At 43.1% G+C, this 23,015-nt stretch overlaps 1 protein-coding gene across 1 annotated transcript in view; it reads right to left on the bottom strand.

Moving 5' to 3' along the window:
- Positions 1-3,138: 3,138 nt before the first annotated feature.
- LOC115256356 (cytochrome P450 4c3-like) overlaps positions 3,139-23,015 on the bottom strand; it is a 39,866-nt gene continuing 19,989 nt past the window's right edge. Inside the window, exons 2-5 of the mRNA XM_029854696.2 lie at positions 17,855-17,970; positions 4,479-4,758; positions 4,344-4,413; positions 3,139-4,286 (exon numbers count right to left, since the gene is read on the bottom strand). Coding sequence (XP_029710556.1) covers positions 3,365-4,286; positions 4,344-4,413; positions 4,479-4,758; positions 17,855-17,970 — 1,388 coding nt within the window. The 3' untranslated portion in view covers positions 3,139-3,364. The remainder of the gene's footprint in view (positions 4,287-4,343; positions 4,414-4,478; positions 4,759-17,854; positions 17,971-23,015) is intronic.

Raw genomic sequence — 23,015 nt, 5'->3', positions numbered from 1 at the left:
CGGGTGTCCTGCCGGAAGCGGTCAAACGTATCAGTGAACTAGAAAACCTAAGCATGCGGCACATAAAATAGCGGCTTATTCGATAACCCAATGAACAATTATCAAGAAAATAATCTCAGACCATATTTAAGACTACCGGTAGTGTTCTGGAACCGGTTGTAGGATTCTCGTCAGAAGAGATCGAAAGAAAAAGTGAATCAACCCCATGCATGCGATACATCAAACCACGGCTTTTTGGTAATATATGAATATATGAGCGGTTAGCAAGAAAATGGACTCAGACTACATTTAAAACTTCTGATAGTGTTCTTGAATCGGTTCCAGATGTCCCGACGGAAGATGTTGCATAACATTGCGGCTGTTTCGATAATCTGATGAACAGTTTGCAAGAAAATTTTCTCAAACCATATTTGAGATTACTGTCAGTGCTCCGGAACCGGTTCAGTGTGTCCCGCCGGATTTGGTCAGATGTGAATGTGAATCAAACCCATGCATGTGACAACAAATCCAGTATTACCATGACTCAAGAATACTTCGGCCTACATCGATGGAAAGATCATGAGTACGTATTTGACGAGAAAAGCACTATCACCACAAGGTGGATTAATCTGTTTTTTTTTTTCTTCCAAATCACGTGGGAATAATCTGCTCAACAGACACCTGAACAGGGAGGTCCAGGTAGTGTGGGAATAAGGCTTGTCTTCTTTGTACATCAGAAGTTAAATAAAGACAGGATTACTATTTCCTCGACCTACTAAAAAAATTCCCATGATTGCCAAACTCTTTGTCTCTCTAAAACCGCCAAGAAGGCATTACTTCAAAGTGGGGCTAAAGCAACCCTTTGGATCTCTTGAAACGCTCCTAAAAACCTCTGACTCTCCCCTGAGAACCCCTGGAACATCTCTAAATGCTCCGGAGACCTCAAGATACCCTCATGAAACCCCCCTGGATCCTCTTAAACGCCTCTGAGACCGTCTGAAGTGCTCCAGAGACCCCCCGGAGGGCCCCTAAAATGCTTCAGAGACTTCAAGGTACCTCTGAAACGCCCCTGAGACCCCGTGAAACACCATTGAGACCCCCTTAAACAACCCTGAGACCTCCTGCTACCCCCTGCCAGAAATTCCATTGACACCCGCTGAAACGCTCCTGAGATCTGCTAGAACTCCTATCAGAGTTGAACGCTCTTGTTGGGTAAAATCTGTACCAGGGGGATTACAGATTACAGTTTGAAGTTCATTGAGAAAATAACTACTATTACTATCAAGAGCCTAACTTCAGGATAGTTTGGACGACCCTCAATGTCCCAAAGGTACAGGTTGGTGCAGTCACCGCGATTGATTATGAAACGTTACTTAGAATGTTAGATAGATATAGCTAATGTGTAGACCTGAAGTTCTCAACTCAAAGGTAGTTTGACTGACCTGGAACATTCCCATGACATTTGAGATTTCAAGAGCTTCGCGGATCCCAGCAGATTATGCAATTCTATTGTATATGGCGAAAACACATAAGGTTTTTCTTTTAGATTTGAAGGACTTAATTATTTGGGCGAACCTGAATGTCCCGAAGGTTTATAATAAAAAAGTATATTTCAGATTGGTCCAGTAACACGGATAAATATGCAACGTTACTCAGTATAGCAGATATGGCTATTGTTACGAGTATAGACCTGAAGTCTTGAACTCTAAGGTAGTTTGGCTGACCTGGAATATTCCTGTAGTGTCTTTAAATGACTTTTGAGATTTCAAGAGCTTCGTGGATCCCAGCAGATTATGCAATACTTATTTATAACGAAAACACGTAAAGTTATTCTTGTATATTTGAAGGACTTCATTATAGAACCCTGAATGTCCCAAAGGTTTATAATAAGCTAGTAGACTTCAGATTGCTCCAGTATCTGCGGTTGATTATGCAACGTTAGTCAGTATAACAGATATGGCTACTGTTACGAGTGTAGATCTGAAGTTCTAAACTTAAAGGTAGTTTGGCTGATATGGAATATCCCTATATCGACTATAAATGACATTGTAGATGTCAAGAGCTTCACAGATCCCAGTAGGTTATGCAATGCTATTATTTGTGGCGAAAATACATAAAATTATTCTTGTAGGTTTGAAGGACTTTATCATAGGATAGTTTGAAACACCTAGAACATCCCAGAATATAAAACACCTTCTGATATTCTTGACGAAAGCCAAATGAATACATATAAACGTAATCCAAGTTCAGCTTTTAGAACAACAAGTATGTTAATTATTTCGTTTTTCTAAATTTCATGGTGTTCAGGATGTTCTAGGTTATACATGAAGTCCCAAATACAATCATTCCCATTTTTTCTAATAGAGGACTCAACTTTGGCGAAGACAGTATTCTGCTTTATCGAATAGGTGAATTTATACAACCGTCTATATGTTGGGATCATATATGACCCCTCCGGCTTCAAAGGGTTAATGTAGGGCATAGAAAAAAGTGCAAAAAAATAACCAACATGAAAGGAGGTTGCAGTGTTCCTAATGTTGTCATAATTCACATAGTTTGGGGACACGTTAATCCTCCAGTTATAATCTGCCTTTAAAGAATTGTCGTCATACTTTGGAGTCCCCTTAATGAATAAGTGCGCAGAGGACTCCATGATTCGATGCAAAACCGCAGTTTTATCCACGTTTCCGCCCCTATACTAACTGCTAAAGGGGTCCAGTGGAGTGGGAAATGCAAACGTCTCAAATTAAGGAAAACGTGCTTCTGGTGTCGGCCTTCTGATGTCTTTCACAGGGAACTGAAGAAGTCAATCCTTTATTTGTTGCGATTGTACATACACATAATATTATACCATCAATTTGTAAAGAAATTGTTCTATCAAGTGCTGTTTCAGCCGATATAAAATACTCAAAGAAACTATTCCTGCCACTATCATATAATGCAAGAATTTATGACGCACCTACGCCCCGCTCTGACTCATCAGGAAACGTGCAAAAGTGCCACTTCGAAGCTTGACTCCAATTAACCTTTGCGCGCCGTAGGAATCATATCGGTTGGTTGGTGTTTGGTTCCAGCTTCTTCATTTCTTGAAAGCTCCTTTTCAATTTACCTTCGTTGATGTTAGCAATGTCGCTGACCAGAGATCACAGTGTACGGAAGAAAAGAAAAAGACGAGATTCGTTTCTTGTGTACTCACTTTTATGAATGAATATAAAATGCATTTTTTATTGATTCGTCGACGTTGATTGATTTGTGCATAGCCAAGGGCGCGCAAGTGATACCTTACTACAATCGATTCGGTTGTACACGGTGGGGACGACTTTGGACGTCATTAAAGCTAATAGTTCTTGGGTGGATTGTGTGTGTTAGCATTGTACCTTACAGTCTATTGTCTTCGGCTGACTCTTATTTTAAGACCATCACGAGGTCGCAGCACCAGGTCGCCCAGCAGTTTGACGTCTTCCCGGCGTTCCACGGCTTCGATGCGGAACTTGCGGAGCACCGTCGATAATACGATCTTCTCTTCGAGGATCGCAAACTTCTGCCCGATACAGTTCCGCGGACCGGCACTGAAGGGTATGTAAGCGTACGGATGCCGTCCGCTACAGTTCTCCGGCAGAAAGTTATCCGGATTGTACTTGTCCGGGTTGGGGAAAACGGTAGGGTCTCGGTGCAGTTGATACACCACGATCATGGTCGTCGTTCCCGACGGAATGATGTAGTCATCAACCTGGACGTCTTCCGTCAGTCTACGAGCGATCAGCGGAATACTTGGATACAGCCGAAGTCCTTCCTTGATGCAGCATTCGAGATACTTCATGTCGTTGAGTTCCTGCATGGTTGGTCGGCGATCGCGATCACCATTCATGATCTCGTCAATTTCGTGGATAACTCGATCTTGGATCGCTTGGTCCGATCCCAGCAGCAGTAGGATCCAGGCCATTGCAGCAGCCGTCGTGTCATGGCCTCCTATGACGAATGTGTCAACCTCCTCCCGAACGTCTAAATCGGTCAAACCACTCCCATCCAAGGAACCCTCGATCAGAAGATCGAGGAAAGCCAGTTGCTTCTTCTTGCAGCAATCGATGGAGTCTTCCGCGGGGCCGTTATTGTTCAGGTCGATCAGGGCTTCGGCTTGACGTCGCTTGGCAACGATCTCGGCCTTACGCTCCTGAACCACCCGATCCGAGAAGCTGTGTAGCACCTGCAGACACTCCTGGTGCTTTCGGTACTCTGCGGTGTGCTTGAAGATGAAGTCCGGCCGGAGCCAGACTTTCTGCAGGCGATTCCGGATGATTTTGCCGATCCTAGAATGATAGATTAAGTCGATTAGAGGTTCATCCGGTGGATACCCAAGGTCCTACTGTTTGTGAGCTCGCACGTATTCCGAGTCGGAGTTCTTCTGGGCATTCACACAGCATCCCATGGCGGTTTCTGAAATTAAAAAAAAATCCTCAGATTAACTACCTCACTTCAAATGGCTGCGCCTTAGATCAAACCGCAAAATATATCCAAAGCACACAGAGTTGTAAAAGGGACGATGTCGAATCCACCCGGATTGTCCAACTGTTCAGCAAGTTTCTCGTTCATGACCAGCGCTTGCTTGTGGAAGATGTTGACAAATTCGGACAAAATTTTGAAATGAAACGCTGGCGTCAAGGTTTTTCTCCGCGGGTGCCACACGCTGGCTCGGGATGTGAGCAGGCCATTGCCCAGCCAGGGCTTCATGTAGTCGTAATCGACGCTTTTCTCCACCAGTTTGGGGTTGCTCAGAATAGGCTGTTACGAGGGAATTAGAAAATAAATGGTCATTGATTCGTTTGAAGGTTTGAATTGAATAATAAGAGGCTATAAATGATAATAACTTTTGAATAGTTTGTATTTTACGTCTTTTTCCAGTTGACAGTCGCTACTCGCAGCGTTCGGACGTATTCAGAACCTCTTTCGTGCTCCGTACCGGTAAAAATGAGTGGTGTTAGACAAAACACACTGGTGGTAGATTTTGGTGTGCTTCCGTTGCGTCCAGATGTTGGGAAAGTCCAGCAATTCCTGGAACACGAAATGAAGTTAAATCTCCTGGATGTCAAGAGCGTCCAATTTCATAACACCCGTAAATGCGTGTTTATTGAAATGGTGGACGGTAACACAGCGCAACGCTATGAACGCGCCCACAATATCAAACGAGTCTTTGTTTGTAAGGGCAAACCGTTCAAAATCCCCGTGTATGTGGATAGCGAGGCTGTGAGTGTCCGAGTGCATGATCTGCCTCCATCCGTACCACATGCAACAGTTGCAGACTTCATGAAGCGGTTCGGCGATGTACTTTCGATACAAAGCGAACGTTGGAGGCATTATTTTTCGGGATTACCGAACGGAGTGCGAGTGCTACAGATGAGGATTAAGCATCCCATTCTCTCATTTCTGACGATTGCCAATGAGGTTTGCTTCGTGGAACACCCGAATCAAACTCGAACCTGTAGGCGGTGTTGTCGACCGGTGCACCCGAAACAGAAATGCGCCGATATGACGATTTCCGAAAACGACAACACCAACACGATGACATCAGCAGCAGAAGCAGCAAACATTGCGATAACTACAAACGAGCAAACGTTCAGTAAGGATGACTTCCCACCGCTTCATATTGAACAACAACCAACCAAAGCTACCCCAGCCACTTTCATCGTAACTTCTATTGCACCTACCGTCGCCGCATCGCAAGCAGAAGTACTACACAACGACAACACGATCGAGATCGACGACGACGAAGATGATGACACCGCCGCCGCCGCTGGTGACGACGACGGGAACGGCAGTTCTTCTCCATGCGAGGCCAACGAAGGCACCAACAAGCGACGACTGTCATCGAAACGAGGGAGGGAAAAGAAGATTTGTGCTGATGTGGGATCACAGAGTGGCTGTGATTCCGTTGTTTCCCATTCTTATATGAGAACTAGGAGTAATCGGTCCCGTTAAGCCTTCGTGCGCATGGACCTAATAAAAATAAAGATTTAAATATTTTACGTCTTTCATCGCAGCTTTATTTACGAGTATTAACCCTAATGTGATGGATAGAGCACGCGGGTTTCGTATCTTTACTAGTATGTAGTGGAATCAAAAGAAATTTGCTCGACCTTTCTAGTTTTTCTTTAAAAGTGGTTCATTTTTATTTATTTTTTCAAAAGAAAAATAATAGTGAATGAGGGAGATCCATGTGTTTTCAATCGCGTTTCAGTAGAAGTTTGAGGGACGTTGCAGAAGGATTCCGTGAGATCCATGGCCGCACCTGATAACCCCCTGAAACTCCCCCTGGGACCCTATACACCCCGAGACCCTTTAATATTCCTAAAACACCCTTGGAACGCCCCTGACACCCTCTGATATCATCCAAAACACTCCTGAATCATCCCTAAAATTCCAGGACAACCCTTATAACACACCCCCTGAAAATCCCAAAAAATCTCCTTAGACCTTCTGAAACGTCTCTAGAAACACCCTAAAACCATCTGAGAGTCCTTAAAGCCCCCAGAGACATCTTGAAATTCCATGGGATCCTTTAAAATAACCCTGAAACATCCATGAAACGCTACTAAAACCCGTTGAGATCCCTTGAAATCTACTGAGGCACCCCTGAATCACCATCTTGGATTTCTATTTAAGATTTTATCAGGGGGTTCATCTGGGACTTTCTCGGGAGTTCCAACTGATATATTGAATCCTCTTTTTATGGGTGGTATGTCCCGATTACAAAGGGCTAAAAGAGAGAATTTTGTGCATTCATTAAGTCAGGGCTTTAATGATGGAATCTAGGTGGTGAGAACAGGTCTTGCTCCCCCTGGCTATTTGAGATGGGGCCAAGGGGTTTCCAGGAAGTTGAAAAAAAAAGGAGTTCCAAGGGGCATTTTAGGGAGTTGTTCCATGGGAAGTTCTGAAGCCTTTTGAGGGCATTCCGTCAGGTTTTGTTGGCCTTTTAATGGGAAATACAATTATTTCAGGGGCATTTCGAAAGTATAAATAGAGTATCAGGGACGTCTTAGGGGTAGCGATTCAGGGGGTTATCTCAGGAGCCTTCAAAGGTCGTTACAAGGGGTCGTTTCAGGGGCGAGACTAGGTATTTCATAGGCATTTCAGAGAGCTTCAGAGGGTTTCCGGAGCATGTTGAGGGCATTTCGTGATGCGTTTGAGAGCATTTCAAGGGCGTTCTAAGGGTTTCCAAGTGCATCAGGGGGTTTGAGGAGCTTTTCAAATGCGTTTCAAAGGGTGTCACGAGTATTTTAAATTGATTATAATGATTTCATGAGCATTTTGATGGGATTATGGATGTTTCAGGTCAGGGTCGTTTCAAGGGGAGTTTCAGGAATACCCCTGAATGCAAGGGGTGTCTTTTTTAATGTAACGCTTCTGAAAATTAGCTGAAACTTTTTATGGCCCTAAGGCTCTAAATGCAACCAAACCCCCAAAAACGTCTTCGTAACGCCTCTGAAACCTGCCGAAAGTCCTCTAAAGTAGCTGCAACATTTCCCTTGTTCCCGATACAGCCGATTATCACTAATAATCACTGTTTCTAACGATGCAGGGTCATTAGGTCGAAGGTCATTCGGCCGAATGGTCATTAGGCAACATGGTCAATAGACCGAAAGGTCATCAGGATGAATGACAATTTAGCGGTTATGAAACTGGAAATTGCTCTGTTAACAAATATTGCCGAAAACTTTTAAGAATGAAACTAGAAAGAAAAGCCTGTGTTTAAAAGAAGGAAACATTTATGATTTGAATATCAGCAGTTTCAGCGCCAAAAACTAATTTGGTAATGATACTAGAAAGATCGACCTATGTTTAAAAGAAGGAAAAATGCATGGTGAGGGTGCCGGAGACCGGCAACCGGTCAGTGCAGGAGCATTTCGTAAAGGAAATTCCCTTGACTTCCTTGAATAGTGTATCTTCGTGCCTGCCACACGATATACGCATGCAACACGGTCATTGGCAGTTCTCCAGTTAGCCTAGTGGTTAAGGCTATTGATCGCCAACTCGGAGACGGCGGGTTCGATTCCCGTTCCGGACGGAAAACTTTCTAGACACTTTGGCTATAGTGTATCATTGTACTTGCCTCCAGGGATTGGCGGCATGCACCGTGCGGTGCAAAAAAAAGCGTGTGCTTCACACAATCTCATGTGCTTGTCTCCCGTTTTGCCGAGACACAGAGACGTATGAGTGAGCGCTTTCGTAATTGTGCGAGAGACAATCGCAGCACTAGCTCTACGGCGCAAGGAGTAATGCACGGTGCTTGGGACTGTGCTTGTCTCCAAACAGAAAAAAATCACTTAATAAATTAATTGAAGAGTTTGTGTTTTCGGCAAAGTTGTTAAGCTTGTCAAGGGTTGACAAGTGATGGCTCGTTTGATTCGAAATTTTTCCAATCATGCGTAATATCAAGTTAAGTGCAAAGCACAGAGACAAGCACCGAGAGAGTGCATACGACAGAGCGTGAGAGACAGGAGAGCCCCAGCGCGCGGCAAAGTAAGCGAGCAACACACAACCGATTGCGCGTACTCGTCTCCTTCTAGTTTGTTGTGCTGTCGCGTAGCAGCGTGTGCGGCACGCAAAGAGTTTTGAGTCGCACCCTATCCCTGCTTGCCTCACAATATTCAAATTCATGCAATGGCAGGCAAAGAAAGCCCTTCAATTAATAACTGTGGAAGTGTTCAAAGAACACTAAGTTGAAGCGAGACAGGCCAAGTCCCAGTGGGGACGTCGAGACATAAAGAAGAAGAAGACGGTCATTGGCAGCGGAAGCTCTCAGTTCATAACTTTGGAAGCTGAGAAGCAGGTTTTGTCCTAGTGGGGCCGTAACGGCCAATGATCATTCGGCCTAGTGAGCATTCGGCCTAATGACCATTCGGCCTAATGACCTTCGGCCGAATGGCCTGACACCGTTGCTAACAAACACATTCACGATGAACGCATTGATACGGTGGCAGCTCCAACTATGCATTTTTTGTTAATCTCTTGAGCAGCCCAACGCATGTTACCAGTCGTTCCGAGGCAGAGCTATATCACTCATTGCTTAATGACTGTCATATGATAGGGCCAGGACGAATGACATTTAGTTAAGTAGTATTGCATGGCGCAACAAACACAAACATATGGATATGACTGGCGTAGAACGAAAAATCATGCGGTATGGCTTCGTGTTTCATCGTGTGAGTCGAGAGAAGAGACTGCTGTTGGATGCGGTTGACTCTGCCTTGAACGAAGGTTAGCTTGAGAAGCTTTGGCGTGATTCGATTCAGTTTTGATTGACTGCGTTTTTCTTTTGGAGTGATGGTTAGAGCGAGTGTCATTCCACATTAACCATCCTAAGATTGCACAATTCTGCCTGAGAACCTCCGAAACCCTTGAAAACTCCTGCGTAACGCCTCTGAAATCCGCCGAAAATCCTCTAAAACTTTCTGAAATCCCTTTGAAATTCCCCTAAAACCCTCTCGGACCCCCTGTAACGCACCAGAAATCCTCCGAAATCACCGAAAACGCCTGCGTTCGCCTCTGAATCCGACCGAAAATCTTCTAGAGTTTCCTGAAATGCCCCTGAAATCCCCCTAAAACCCATGTAACGCAGCTGAGACCTTCATGAACCCCCTAAAACGCCTGCGTAACGTCCATGAGATCCCCTTGAGCCCCCGGGAACTCCTTAAGGTCCCATGAAAAACGCCCCTAAGACCTCCCGATACCCCCTGATACCTCCTGGGACCCCCTTAAACCACCCCTTAGACGTCGTGGGTTCCCTGAAATCTCACCCCTGAGACCCACTGGAACTCTCCTAGAACTCTCTGAGACCCCTTGAAGCGCCCCTGAGGCTTCTTGGAACCCCCTGAGACCCCTAAATGATGCTGAGACCTTCAGGAACCCCCAGAAACCCGCTCATTGAAGTACCCAGGTAGTTTCAGCAAAGGGAGGTTACGCCCCCGTAACCTCCCTTTGCTCTCCCATATAAACGCACCATGACCGCCGTTGCCATAGTTATCATCATAACATTTTCTTATGTACAATATTAGCTCTAAATAGCTCTCCCTCTATGCATGGCATAGAAAAAGGTGCATAAAAAAGTTTAAATGTATTATTTCAGGATTTCCAACTGGAGGAGTTCCTTCTGGAATTCCAGGTAGAACTCCAGCTCCTGGAATTCTTCTGAAGTTTAATTTAGGAATTTTCTGAAGAAATTCACCCTAGGATTCCTCCAGGATTTTCACTTGAAATTGCTCCAAGAGGTCCAGCTAAGATTGCTTCAGGAGCTACATATTTGATTTTTCCATAATTGCCACAAGGAGTTTTTATTTTGGGAATTCCACCTGGATTTTTTCCAGGAATTCTTCCTAAGAGTCCCAGCTGGAATTTCTGTAGAAATCCTCCTGGGATTTTACCTGAATTTCCACGATTTCCACGATCTATCAGCGATTTTTGCAGGAGCTCCTTTTGCGATTTCTCCAGATGGTATTTTTAAAGAGATTCTCCTATAACTCCTCCAGGAGTCCCAGTAGATTTCTCCAAGAGTTCAGCCATGGATTTTTTTTCAAGAGTTCCACTTATGGTTACTCCAGGAATTCCATCTGAGATTTTCCCAGAAGTTCAAGAATGTTTACATTAGCTCCATTTGGAAATACATCCTGGAGATTTACCAAGGATTTCTGCAGAACCTTTACATGGGATTTCTTCAAAAGTACCACTTGAAGCTCCTTCAAGAGTTCAACCTATGACTTCACCATTATTTCTTCTGCCTGGGATTTCTTCAGGTTTCGGCTGAGATTTCTACAACAGTTCAATCGGGGATTTCACCAGGAGTTCCACCTGAGATTTCTCCAGGAATTCAATCTGGTCCAGATTATCTGGGAATTCTCAATCTTGGACATCCATCTAGGATTTTTCCAAATATCGTTCCGGAGTTTTTCCTATTTTTTTTTCGTAATAAAAATATCTCAACAGGATCTCATTTGAAATTTCCTTCTAATTTGAAAATATGTTTACTCTGTACGCTGTGATTTACTTCAATCTCATTGTCGCAATTTTTCAAAACAAATGTATCCATACAAATATCATGAATGATTTTTCGAAACAAGCTATTTCTGAATGTCCAGATCTCATCTTAGAGTTCCTCTGGAACTTAAGTAATCTATATATATATATAAATGCAGTTTCATACGTGGGACCGCACTTAACTTGCGAACGGAAGGTCCGATTTTGATCGTCTTAGTTTTGTTCTGTTAGTTTTCACCCAAGGAAGGTTTATGAGGTAAAAAACATGGATAAAATGGGAGTTTTTGAAAAAAATCGATCTTTTATCTTTTTTTCTGGGATTGAGTAGTCTTGGACCACCTTGGACTACAAAAAGAGCTCCAATTTTGTCATTTAAAACTTAACGTCTGTTGGAGAACCCATTAGTATTTTGGAAATAAAATAAAATGATATGAAAATGGTTCCCATTCGATACAGAAAGATGATAGTTTTTTTCCTTGACAGTCAAATAAACAATTAAACAGAGAATTGAATGAAGTTTGCTGCGATCTAAATTTCAGTTCAAAGATTTTTATAGCACAAACTACTGCCATAAATTAATAAATATATTTATGCGTGCTAATATCCATATCAAATATTATTGACGAAGTGATCACCCCCGTGTTTTATACGTTTTGTCACCGGGGACTTGGTCTTGGATAGAAACTTAAAACGTCAAAAAACGCAGTAGGCAAGACAAAGTTTGCCAGGTACAGCTAGTTTTAACATAAAATCCTGGAACAAATCCAACGCAGGAATTTCTGGAAAAACTGGAAAAACCAACAGAGGAATTTCTGGAAAAACTGCAGAAATATTTCCCTGAGGAGCTCCAGGAAAAGGAACAGCTGAAGAATTGGGTATACTATCGAAAAGAATTACCAAATAAACTTGTGAAAGAACTTCCGTAGAATTTGCCGGATGAACTTAAAACAAAATTCCGAAAGAGCATTACAGGGAAATTCTGGTGAAACCGCAGAATGAACTGCTGGAGGATCTCCTAAAAGAAACTTTCAGAGCTCTTGGAAGTTATTACTATAGAAACTCGCGAAAAAATTCACCCCGAAACTCCGGATAAAATATAAATTTTAGAAATTTTTAAAAGAACGGAGAATACCTAGCAGCAGGTTTCGGTGGAATTTCCATAGCAACTCCGAAAAGAAATCCTGGAACAACTTTGGAGGAAGTTTTCGGAAAATATTCCCTGAAGGATCGCTCTATGGAATTCCCATAGGGTATTCATCAAGAGTTTTCGAAGGAACTCCAGGAGGGAGCTCCGTAGGATCTTCAGAATTAATTTCCAGATGTACTCCAAAAAGAAACTAATGCTAGTTAGGAATAAGGTTGGTTAAAAAAAGTGGGAAGGTTCTCGAAGAAAATCCGAAAGAAATTTTCTGAGGATCCTTCCGTTGATCCTCAGAAAATTTATTCCGAACTTTTTAGAACAGTTACATAATTGTCACAAGAGCATAATGTACGTTTCCGGAAGTACTCCATTTGAAGAATTTTCTGGAAAACCTCGTGAATAAGTTCCTACAGGAGCTCCAGAAAAAATTTCAAGAGGAACCCAAGGAGAAATAGCTGGAGGAACTTATGAAAGACGTTCTGGAAAAAAACTCTACAAAAATTTCCCGGAAAATTTCTGGAAGGGATTCTTGGAGGAACTGTTGAAAGAATTCTCGAATGTGCTCCGGGAGGAAATTTTGAAAGATCTGTTACAGGAACTTCCTCAGGAACTCCGAATGAAAGGAAGTTGCCATAAGAACTGAAGATGGAACTTCTAAAAAAATCCCAAATGATGTTCCCTGCTAAACTCCGATAAACTTCACACAAGAACTACGTCATCATCTCAGCAAGAATATCTTTTTTTTCGGAGAAGAGATACCCGGATAAACTGCGAGCTGGATTTCCGGAGGAGCCCTACAGGATATGTTTTGTGGAACTTCAAATGAATTCTTTGATAAAGTTCGGAAACAATTCCTGGGGAAACTTTGTAAGAAGTTCGCCAAGAAACTTGGAAAAGAATTCCTAAAACAAGTACAAAGAAACATCCAAATAATTTTCTGGAAGAGCGTCGGATAACATTTCCGATTGAACTTTATAAAGAATACCCTGATTAAATTTCCAAAAGAGATCTAGAGAATTTCCGGTGGAACTCCGGAATGAAATGCCTAGAGCAACTCTGGAAGAAATTCCCGAAAAAAACTCTGGAAGAATTTCATAGGGGTCACGGTTTAAGATTCCCGGAGAATCTTCAGAGCTAATGAAGGAACTCTTTGGAGGAACTTTTGAAGGAATTCTCAAAGGATCTCGGAAAAGCTTCCTGAGGTATTTCAACAGTTTTCTTAGGAGCATCGAAAATGATTTCCAATGGAAGCCTGGATGAAAATCCCGTTGGAATCCCATAGATCGGACGTCCATAGATCTCTAAAGTGAATTTCTGATAAAGCTCCGAAAGATTTTGAAGATCTATGGAAGAAAACATCTGAAGAATTGCAGATGGATCTCCTGAAAAGTTTCCAAGAAGAACTTAGAGACAAGAATTTAGAGAAACTGCGGAAGTAACTTTGGAAGAAATTTGCAAAATGTAATCGGAAGAAATTCTTTAGAGTACTTTGTACGGTGGAACTCGAAAAAGAATTCCCCCGAAAAAATTGAACGGAACTCCTGAAGGAGAAAGAATTTACTGGAGGAACTGTGGAAAAGAGCCTCCGAGGAGAATTCCCGGAGAAGCCATACAACAAATTCCCGGTGTAGCTCCGGAAGGAATTCCTTAAGGGTCTTTGGCTCTCTAGAAGGAGGTTTTGGAGGCACTAAGGAGAAAAAATCCGGAAATACTTCGAAAAGAATTCTCAAAAGAAACGCAGACGGAGATCCAGGAGGAACACCACGGAGGATAGGCGGGAAAAATTCCTAGTTGAATGTCAAAAATAATGCTCAGAAATTTTTTAGAAAAAGAAACCTTACAGATGCCAAGAAGCATCATAAGAAAACTCTGGAGTAATCATGGATGAAATCCCGGAATACAGAGGATCTCTGGAAAGGAATTTTTGCAAATCTCCGGCAATGTTTAGAACTCCGGAATTTTTCGGAAAGAATTCCGGAAAGGGCGTCAACCGGAAATAAACCGGAGAATTTCCCGAAAAAATACACTCGAATCGAGGATTCCTGTAGGAAAGAACTTTTAGAACAATTCCATGATAAATTACTGCAAGATCTTCTAGAGGAAACCCCGGAGGATCTCCTGAAGAAATTCCCGTAGGAAGCGCCAGATAATTTCTTGAAGGAACGTCCGCAGACAATTCTAAAGAATTTCAAGAAATAATCCTGGAAAAACTCCTGGAGGAAATCCTGGAGGAAATCACGAAGGAAATCTTGCAAATTCGCCGGAGAAACTTGTGAAGGAATCTCCGAAAGAAATTACAGATGAACTCAGAGTAAACATGAAAACTTTCATTAAAAATCCTGAAGGGACTTCCTGAAAGAATCTCCGGCGAAGCTTCTGAAGAAAACCCCAAAAGATAATCACGAAAAATCCTCGTTGAATCCTGGAAATATATCTTGAACAATCCGCGGAGCAACTTCTGCAGGAACTCTCCAAGTAATTCTAGGAGGTATGTATATAAACCCATTGACTTTTGCTAATGAAAGTTTTTAGAGAAATTTAAATCCAAATCCCACCTCCCCTCATCTAACTCCTCTGCACATGCCCCAAAAAACTACCATAAACTCCACTCGTTGCTTCATTTTCGTAAACCAACCTTATCTGTAATCCAAAGTCTACTAGAAGACTTATAAAATTGTTACTGTGGTACCTCCAGGAGTTCATCTAGGGATTTCTCTAGAAATTTCACCTAGCATTGTTGCTGGAAGTCTTCCCGGCAATCTTCCTGGGATTCGTCCAGAGTTTCCTCGTGCGATTCCTTCTGGGGCTTCTCCATGAATTTCCCGAGAATACCTCTATCGATACTTCCAGGGATTATAAGGTATTCCTCCAGGAATCCACTTGAAGAACTTCTCTTGGGATTCCTCCAAGCATTCTTGATAGGGTTTTCTGGGAATTCTTCTAGAGATTTCTCTTGGAATTCCTTCAGAAATTATTGCTGGGATGATTGCCTGGTAACGGAGTAATTCGCAGATTGCATACTGGAAGTTATCATGTTAAAACTATAATACTCCTTTTATAATTGCTTATGGAATGCTGGGCTGCAAAACGGTGTATCGATAAGGAGAGCGTCCAACATAGCTTTGGTCCTCACAAGTTCCTACCTCATGCTTCCACGGGTCAAACGATGACAAAGACCGCCAGCTTAGAGTTGTGTGCTTAGCTGGTAGTGCAGCCTGGGCACTATTGTCCTTCTGACTTCAGCTGAGGAGGTACGTCCCGACCGTCTGTTCACCAAGGAGGTGCGGCTCAAACAGCGTCTGTTCTAGCATCCAGCGGCTGAATATGAAATGCTGTATCGCGTCAGCTATACCTAGGGTGGCAGCCCCACCAACGCGATGTAGGCAGCGCGACCCCGGTAAGGCTTTGGCCTTTCAACACTACGAAAAATGAAGTATGGAATGCTATTTGGGAAGGAACAACTATACAATCAGAGGTTGAAGCAAAAAAGACATCTTTTCCGTTACGAGGATAGGAAAGGATGTGATGATATGACATCTACTTTATGGAAGCCAGTGACTCACCAGTGCCCCCATAGGTATATTTAAATACCAACGTTAAGAGTGACGTAGCTGAGAGATGCAGACTCCTACAGAAATTCCTCTAGGAACTCCTCTTGATTCCTCCAGAGATTTCATCTGTGGTTCTTCTAGAAATGTCTTATAGGACTCCTTCAGAAATTCTTATTGTAACTCCAAGAATTCTTCTCGAGAATCCTCTAGAGATTTCTGCTGAGGTTCTCTCAGGAATTCTAGCTGCGATTATTCAAGGAGAGATTCTTCCGGAAGTTCCTTCGCTGAATCCTTCAGAAATTTTATTCACGGATTGCTCTACAAATTTCTCATGGGAGCTACTCTTGACCTTTCTCCAGCAATTCCAGCTCGGATTATTCAAGCCGTTCTTCCTGCAGTTAAAATCAACAGGACTCTGCGGACTCCTGCGGAAGTTCTAACCGTGGTTTATCCAGGAATTCTTCCAGGGATCTCTAGGGATTTGTCCTGGGATTGCTACCGGAATTCTTGCTGGGATTATTCAATGCTATCATTTTGAGATTCTTGCAGAAGTTTGTCCGGTGATTCCTCCTGGAATTCCTTCAGATATTTTAATCAGAGATTCCTCCAGAAATTCCTCGTTGGATTCTTCCAGGAACCTCTCTTGATCTTCCTTCCAAAAATCCTGCTGTGATTGCTCAAGCAATTCTTGCGATTCTTTTAGCAATTTTTACTAGGTCTCCGCTATAAATTCCCACTGTGGTCCTACAGGAAATCTTCTATGGATTTTTCGAGAGATTTTTTCTGGGGTTTTTTCAGGAATTCTTGCTGGAATCACATATTTTGTTCTACACATTGAGGTTTAGCTCAAAATTGTGACGTGCTGGAGCAAATCTGAACCCGGATTCGAATGGCGTGCCTATGCAGAAGACCTGATTACAGTCCCTGGATCGCACCTGTGCTTCTACTTTGCATCTTTCTATCTACTTTCTCTATGCTCTTTCCTATACATCTCATGTACAAACGTATGTTTAGCCATCGCTAGAACTAGAAACGGATAGGAAAAAAAAGCTATCTTGGCCATTGCACTAATCATTTCCCTCCCCACCCCCACATTGATTTGCAACCTGACGTAGCGTGCGTCTTTGTCGCCTATAATAGTAGATCATCAATACCTACTCCAATCCAATACTGAGGATGCCTGTTGGTCCCAAGCAGTTATTTCATTGGTTCCTTATGTGAGTGTAGGACACTCACACACCGTGGAAATAATCATTGCTGTTCATCAACTGCATTGGATTCAGTTCCATTTAAGATGAAGCGCTAGGACGATGACATTTTTTTATGTGGGAAGATTTGAAAGCCCTATTCTAGGTCATCAGTATATGAACCCTAAAAATCCATTCTCATTCACCCTTGAAGGGTCATCCGGTCATTCAAAATCAATCTCTTGTTTAGTTGGATGCAAATTAGCACGCTATTGCTAGTGTCGCCAGACTGCATTTTTTCGGCTAGGAGATAACGAAGGGAACCATAAAATGTTTTATATCTCAAAGCGGCCACAGCCGAGCTCGTAAATTCGTCGATCAATCAATCATAAAAAATACAAGTCCACTAGCATTCTCGGGTGTGCCGAATGGGTATAGCCGACGTCTCACTACGAAAGAAATCATGACAAACTTCTCCTGTTGATTCGGCTGTGTTGTCAATGTGGAGACGAAACACGCCAAGTTCAACAATCGCGTGCTTGTCGCCATAATGCGATAAAACTGAAAGTGGTTTTTCAGTTCCATTTAGCCCTTTAGCCTACCGTAAAATTTGTTTCGAAACAAACAATCAAAAATTGGCACCCAGCAGCGTGTCTCCGACGTATAGCATAATGATATGCAATATATTAATGACTTTTACCTTATTTGGACTGTGATGGATTGACCTGGCTGAATAGTATCAACAATTCACATGTAATCAATGACGACCATTGGGTACTGTTGGACATTTACACTTCAAGTATTTTCTTCCTCGATTGCAGTAAAAAAGATGCAACAAAACCCATAACGTTTCACTCAACCGGCTACTTCATTATTTTAAGCTGCAACTCTCCCGTTAGTAGCCGTTGTCGTTAGTGCTATCACCCACTAATTATTAATTAGCCAACCGAACCTCCCATGGATTGTCTCACCTCGACGGCGCTGGCTTTCGATATCATCACATAGGGGATGGGTCCATTCCAGGCACGGCTCATACCGATCCGGCGTCCGTACATCTTCTGAGCGCTAACGATCCGATCGAGGAACTCTGCGAAGCAAAACGGAGGAAGATGATAATGATAAATAAGTCAATTAGTATCGTGGTGCGTACCAGTGGTGCTACTTGCGCTTCTTTATACTGAAGTGGCGCATAGTGCACCTTCGGTTAGGAAATGATGGGGCTCATATAATCTTGACATTGATGTGATTCGAAAAATGATTGTTGCATAGTTGTCACTGCGGAAATTGAACAGAGGTGTACGTACTTGAATTCAGAAAATCTTACGTGATAATGCAAAAAAAAAATTCGAACATGAATAAAAAGTAACACATTTAACTACTTGTAGTACCCACTCAAAAGTAAAGTCCAAGGAGTTAACTGCAAACTAGAAAAGTTTTCAAGCATGTAGTATTTTCTTCTTTGGGGGCATCCATTTAGTACGTCACGCTAAAAATGGGAATTTTCAACCCCCCCTCCCCCCTTCGTACGGGTTTTTCCTATATTTAATACATTGCCTGTCACACTTTTCAAAACCCCCTCTCCCCCCTCTAAGCGTGACGTACTTTATGGATGCCCCCTTTCGAATATGCTGCAGAACAGTCAAAACAAATTATTTTCGCGTAATACTGCAGTTTTTGCTCAAAGCTTGTGGCTCCGCGTAGAAGTTGCAGATATCGTCGGATGATTATTCGGAAAGCAAGCGTTCTTTTCAAGAAATCATCGTAAGGTTTCTGAGGGTTTATCCCGGTTTATGAAGGAGTTTTTTCCAGGATATATCTCAGGTACTGTCGCGATATTTCTTCTAGAATTTAATCGGGGATTCCTGTTGAATTATAATCCACAATTGTTTCTGGTGTTCCTCATGGGAATTTCTCAAGAGTTCTTTCCGGATTCCTCCCAGAGTTCTTTCTACACTGTTTTCAAGAAATTATCGGGAGCTTTCGTCTAGAGTTTCTCCTGGGTTATTTGTTAAAGAATCTCGCCGGGTTTCTCTTGAAGTTCTACTTGAGATTCTCTTCAGAGTTTCTCCCGGAATTTATCTTAGAAGATTCGTTTCAAGGTTGCTCAGAATTTTTCAGAATTTATTCTGGACTTTCCACCAAGATTTCTTCCGGAGTTCATTCAGAGACCCTTTTGATTCCGACCGGAGCTAATGTTAATATTTCTCATAGGGTTTTTCTTGCGACTTATTTTTGTCATTTTTTTCAGACTTTTTTCGTAGTTGTTTGTTGTTTCGTAGTCTTAAACTTCTTGCCGCCTCGAGATTTCCCTCAGATTTTTTTTTGAAGATTACTCTTACTGTTCTTCCCCGAATCCCGACCAAAAACTGCCCCGGGATTCTTTTGGATGTCCCTTTCGGGATTTCTCTAATAAAATCTTCGGGAGTTGTTGTCCGGGTTTTCCACGAGTTTTTCACGGAATACACTGGAATAGCTATGGACTTGGGGTGCATAAATTGGAACAGGGCATTTAATGTTGGGCATTCAAGAGTTCGGCCTTTTACCTTCACGTACCCGAAACCCGATAACTCATTTTCAAAATGCTGGCATTTCGATAATTTTCATCCGATTTTTTTAAGTCGCCCTCACTCAAACATAAATTGGTGCTAGATTATTGCACTCAAGCGGCCATGCAATATTCGGAACCATTTCGGCGATATTCCGGATTGTGCTGGGCTGAGGTCTGGGGGTTGCCAAAATGGCTAAAAGTGTTTATTTCGTGTGTTATTGTGTTTGAACCATCGGCTTTCAGCGAAATTTTTGTTGCGAACAGTGAAACACAACTGCAATAACCAGATTTGAATTGGCTCAGATTTGTTGGCCCATCCGGATCCCCGTCACAGGTTCCGCGGGGCCTCATTGGGGACACTTTTTATTTTCAACCTAAACATGTCGTGCGACATATTAATGTTCATGATTTCGAATGACTGGGTCAGAAACGATAGACTGAAGTATGTATCAACTAATATGGCTACCCCGGAACATATTGCACAGGTTCCACGGGGGTGTCATCGGAGACATTTTTGGTTTGCAATCAAAACATGCCGAGCGACGTATCAATCTTCATGATTTCGAAAGAATGGGGCAGAAAAAAATACTTAAGTATGTATGAATCAACTGATATGGCCGCTCCGGAACACCTGGAACAGATACCGCGAGGGCCTCTCAAATACACATGAAATAACCCTTTTTAGCCATTTGGCGAATCAGACCCCTCCTCCACTCCCTAACACCAATAAAATCCGGAATATCTCCGGAATGGTTCCGGATACTACATGACCACTTAAGTGTAATAAACTAGCACCAATTTATGATCGATTGAGGGCGACTTCCAAATAGTCTGATTAAAATTGACGAAATGCCAGCATTTTGAAAATAAGTTGTCGGGGTCCAGTACGTGAAGGTTAATTAAGTCAGTACATTCTTTAAATGCGCGAACTTAGTTCTCGAAAAAGGTTTTTGCTCAGGGTGTTTGAAACAGCGCCAAGGGGGTTTCTTGAGATTTCCTGGGATTTCGAGTGAGTCTGAAAGAAGGGAGTTACAGGGCTGATTTGGGGGATACAGGGGAGACGGCTTAAAATTTAAGCGAGTTTCAAGTACGCTCATCCCAACTTGTGCATTAGGGTTGTTTCGTGAGCCAAACCGTACACTACGTCAGTGAGTTGTAACCAACGTTATGCACTGGGTAGGTTAAGAAAAATTCCAATGAGATTTCAGGGGTTTGAGATTTGTTTTATAAGGTTTAACGTCTCTTCAGAAGCGTTTCAGAACAATTCAGGGACTTCCAGGGCCGTACGCGTAATGCCCTAAAATGCTAAATAACCCCTGAAACCCATTGTACCATCCTTAATCCACCGGCCCTTGAACCCACCTGAGACTCTCTTGAACGACCCTGAGATCCCCTGAAATACCCAGAACCCTCAAGTAATCTCCGGAAATCCCCTGGAGCTCCCTAAGACGTCCCCGAGACCCACTGAAATCCTCTTGAGCGCGCTGATACATATGCCCTTGAGACTCCCTAAGCACTCCGAGACTGTGAAACTCCCTGAAATATAATAAAATCCCCCTGTAACACCCGTCTCACTCTACTCACTTCCCATCGCATCGTTTCACGTTTTAACGGATAATTAAAATACTCTGTAGTTCGAAAATTACTCGCATTTTGTCGCAGCATCGAAGTGTAATGAACATTGGGCTGATTTGTTTTCGAGACGAAGATTTTAATCACAATTTGTTCCAAGTGGTACGTCTGGTTTTCTGTGCCCTAAGAAACCGCTCTGAATCCTCCTGAGAATCCCTTGAATCCTTCTGAGACAACCTGAAACGCACCTGAGACCCACTGAGCCCTCTGAGACCCCTTGCAGTTCCCCGAAATCCCGTGAAATCTACCTGTGGCACCCCATAAACCGCCCTGAAATCCCTTTGAGTTCCCCTGAAACTCTCCTGAACAGCTCATGAGAAACGTTGAGTCTTCTTCTATGACCCTGAAACCCCTGAAGTATCCTTACTTCCTCTTGTAATGCCTCTGGACCTCTCCCTTAATTTAGCTGAGAACCCCTGAAAACTCACTCAAACCATCTGCGATACTTGAAGCACCCTGGAACTCCCCGAGACTAGCTCTGTTACGCTCTAAACCGCCGTCCTAAGCCCTCTCCTCACCTTTCAGAAATCCTCTGGAACACATTGCAATGCCTAGTGAATCTGGCGAGGAACTCCGAGAAGAACTACTGGAGAAATAACGAGAGGAACTTCGGAAGAAAATTCCGAGAAAAATTGGTACATCCCTTCGAGAAGTATGCATAGGTGGAAATATAAGGGAACTCAAGAACCTGTGAGAGTAATTTCAGAAGAAACTACGGGAGAAATCTAGCGAGAAACTCCAAGGTCATCCCAAGAGGTGTGGAGCATCCATTTAGTACGTCACGCTAAAATAGGCAATTTTTGACCCCCCCTCCCCCCTTCGTACGGTGGAGGTTCACAAAGTCAGAATGGGTAACGACCCTATGACAAGTACTTCCATAGCAGCGAAACGCATTCAACGATCGCCGCCCGTGGTCAGCACAATTTGTGTCGCCACCCGGGCAATCACCTAACAGCAGCGTCATCAACAAAAATGCCCCCAGTAAACAGGCAAGGAAGCCTAGCTGGGTGGCGCAGCCTAGATCGATCGTCATTATCGACCAACCAACAAACTGTACAGTAACTTCAAAATGTGGCACTTCGGAGAAAACGAAAGCAACAACGTTCAACATGGCAGCATCACGTACCACGACGTGATATCTTACTCAATGGATGGCGGCTTCATCCTGGTGGCGGTCATCATCATCATCGTGTGGCGTTGGCGACGCAACATGAGCCGCATCCGGTCGCTGGAGGCAGCGACCAGGCGAAATAATTTGGGCGTCTGAGCGGGCGTCATCCGACGCCGCGTCAAACGCTAAGTCAGCAGTTTAGGTGCTCCAGCCCGGAGCGAGACCTGCAGCGGTGCACCCGGCACCAAAGTGAATTTGAACAAACTCTGTCAAGAGAAAAGCATAATGCATTTATTCAGTTTCCAACAGTTGACCCGTGATGTCGACTACTCATTCGAAAGAAAATCCCGATATTTTCGCGTTCGAGGTTTCTGTCCAAGTCGGCATGTCGCGGTTTCTTTAAAGTAAGTGTTAAGCTCAGGAGCAAGTGCAAAAAAGAAAGAAAATGTTTTTGCGCCCTCCCATACGGGTTTTTCCTATACTTAATACATTGCTTGTCACACTTTCACAAACCCCCCCTCTCCCCTAGCACCGTGACGTACTCAATGGATGGCCCCTTAGAAGAAATTCTGGTAGAAATCTCAAAAACAACTCTCAGGACCCCGGCAGGAACACCGAAAAAAAAACATTGGGAGTACATGGGATAATCCTGGATGGAGTCTTGGGAGAAACTCCTGCTCAAATCTAGGAATAAACTTCAACAAACCTATAGGAATTCTACAAAGAACTCCGGGAGAAATCGTGGGAAGAATTAAATAAGAAACTGTGAAAGAATTCGGGGAAAGGATTGCAGCAAAAAAAACAGGAGAGACCTAGTGAGGAATTCAAGAAAAATCCTGGA

The sequence above is a fragment of the Aedes albopictus genome, chromosome 1 (genome assembly GCF_035046485.1).
Source record: "Aedes albopictus strain Foshan chromosome 1, AalbF5, whole genome shotgun sequence".
NCBI classification, from domain to species: domain Eukaryota; kingdom Metazoa; phylum Arthropoda; class Insecta; order Diptera; family Culicidae; genus Aedes; species Aedes albopictus.
The sequence above is the reverse complement of the archived record's forward strand: the minus strand, read 5'-3'. Positions and strand labels throughout refer to the sequence as shown.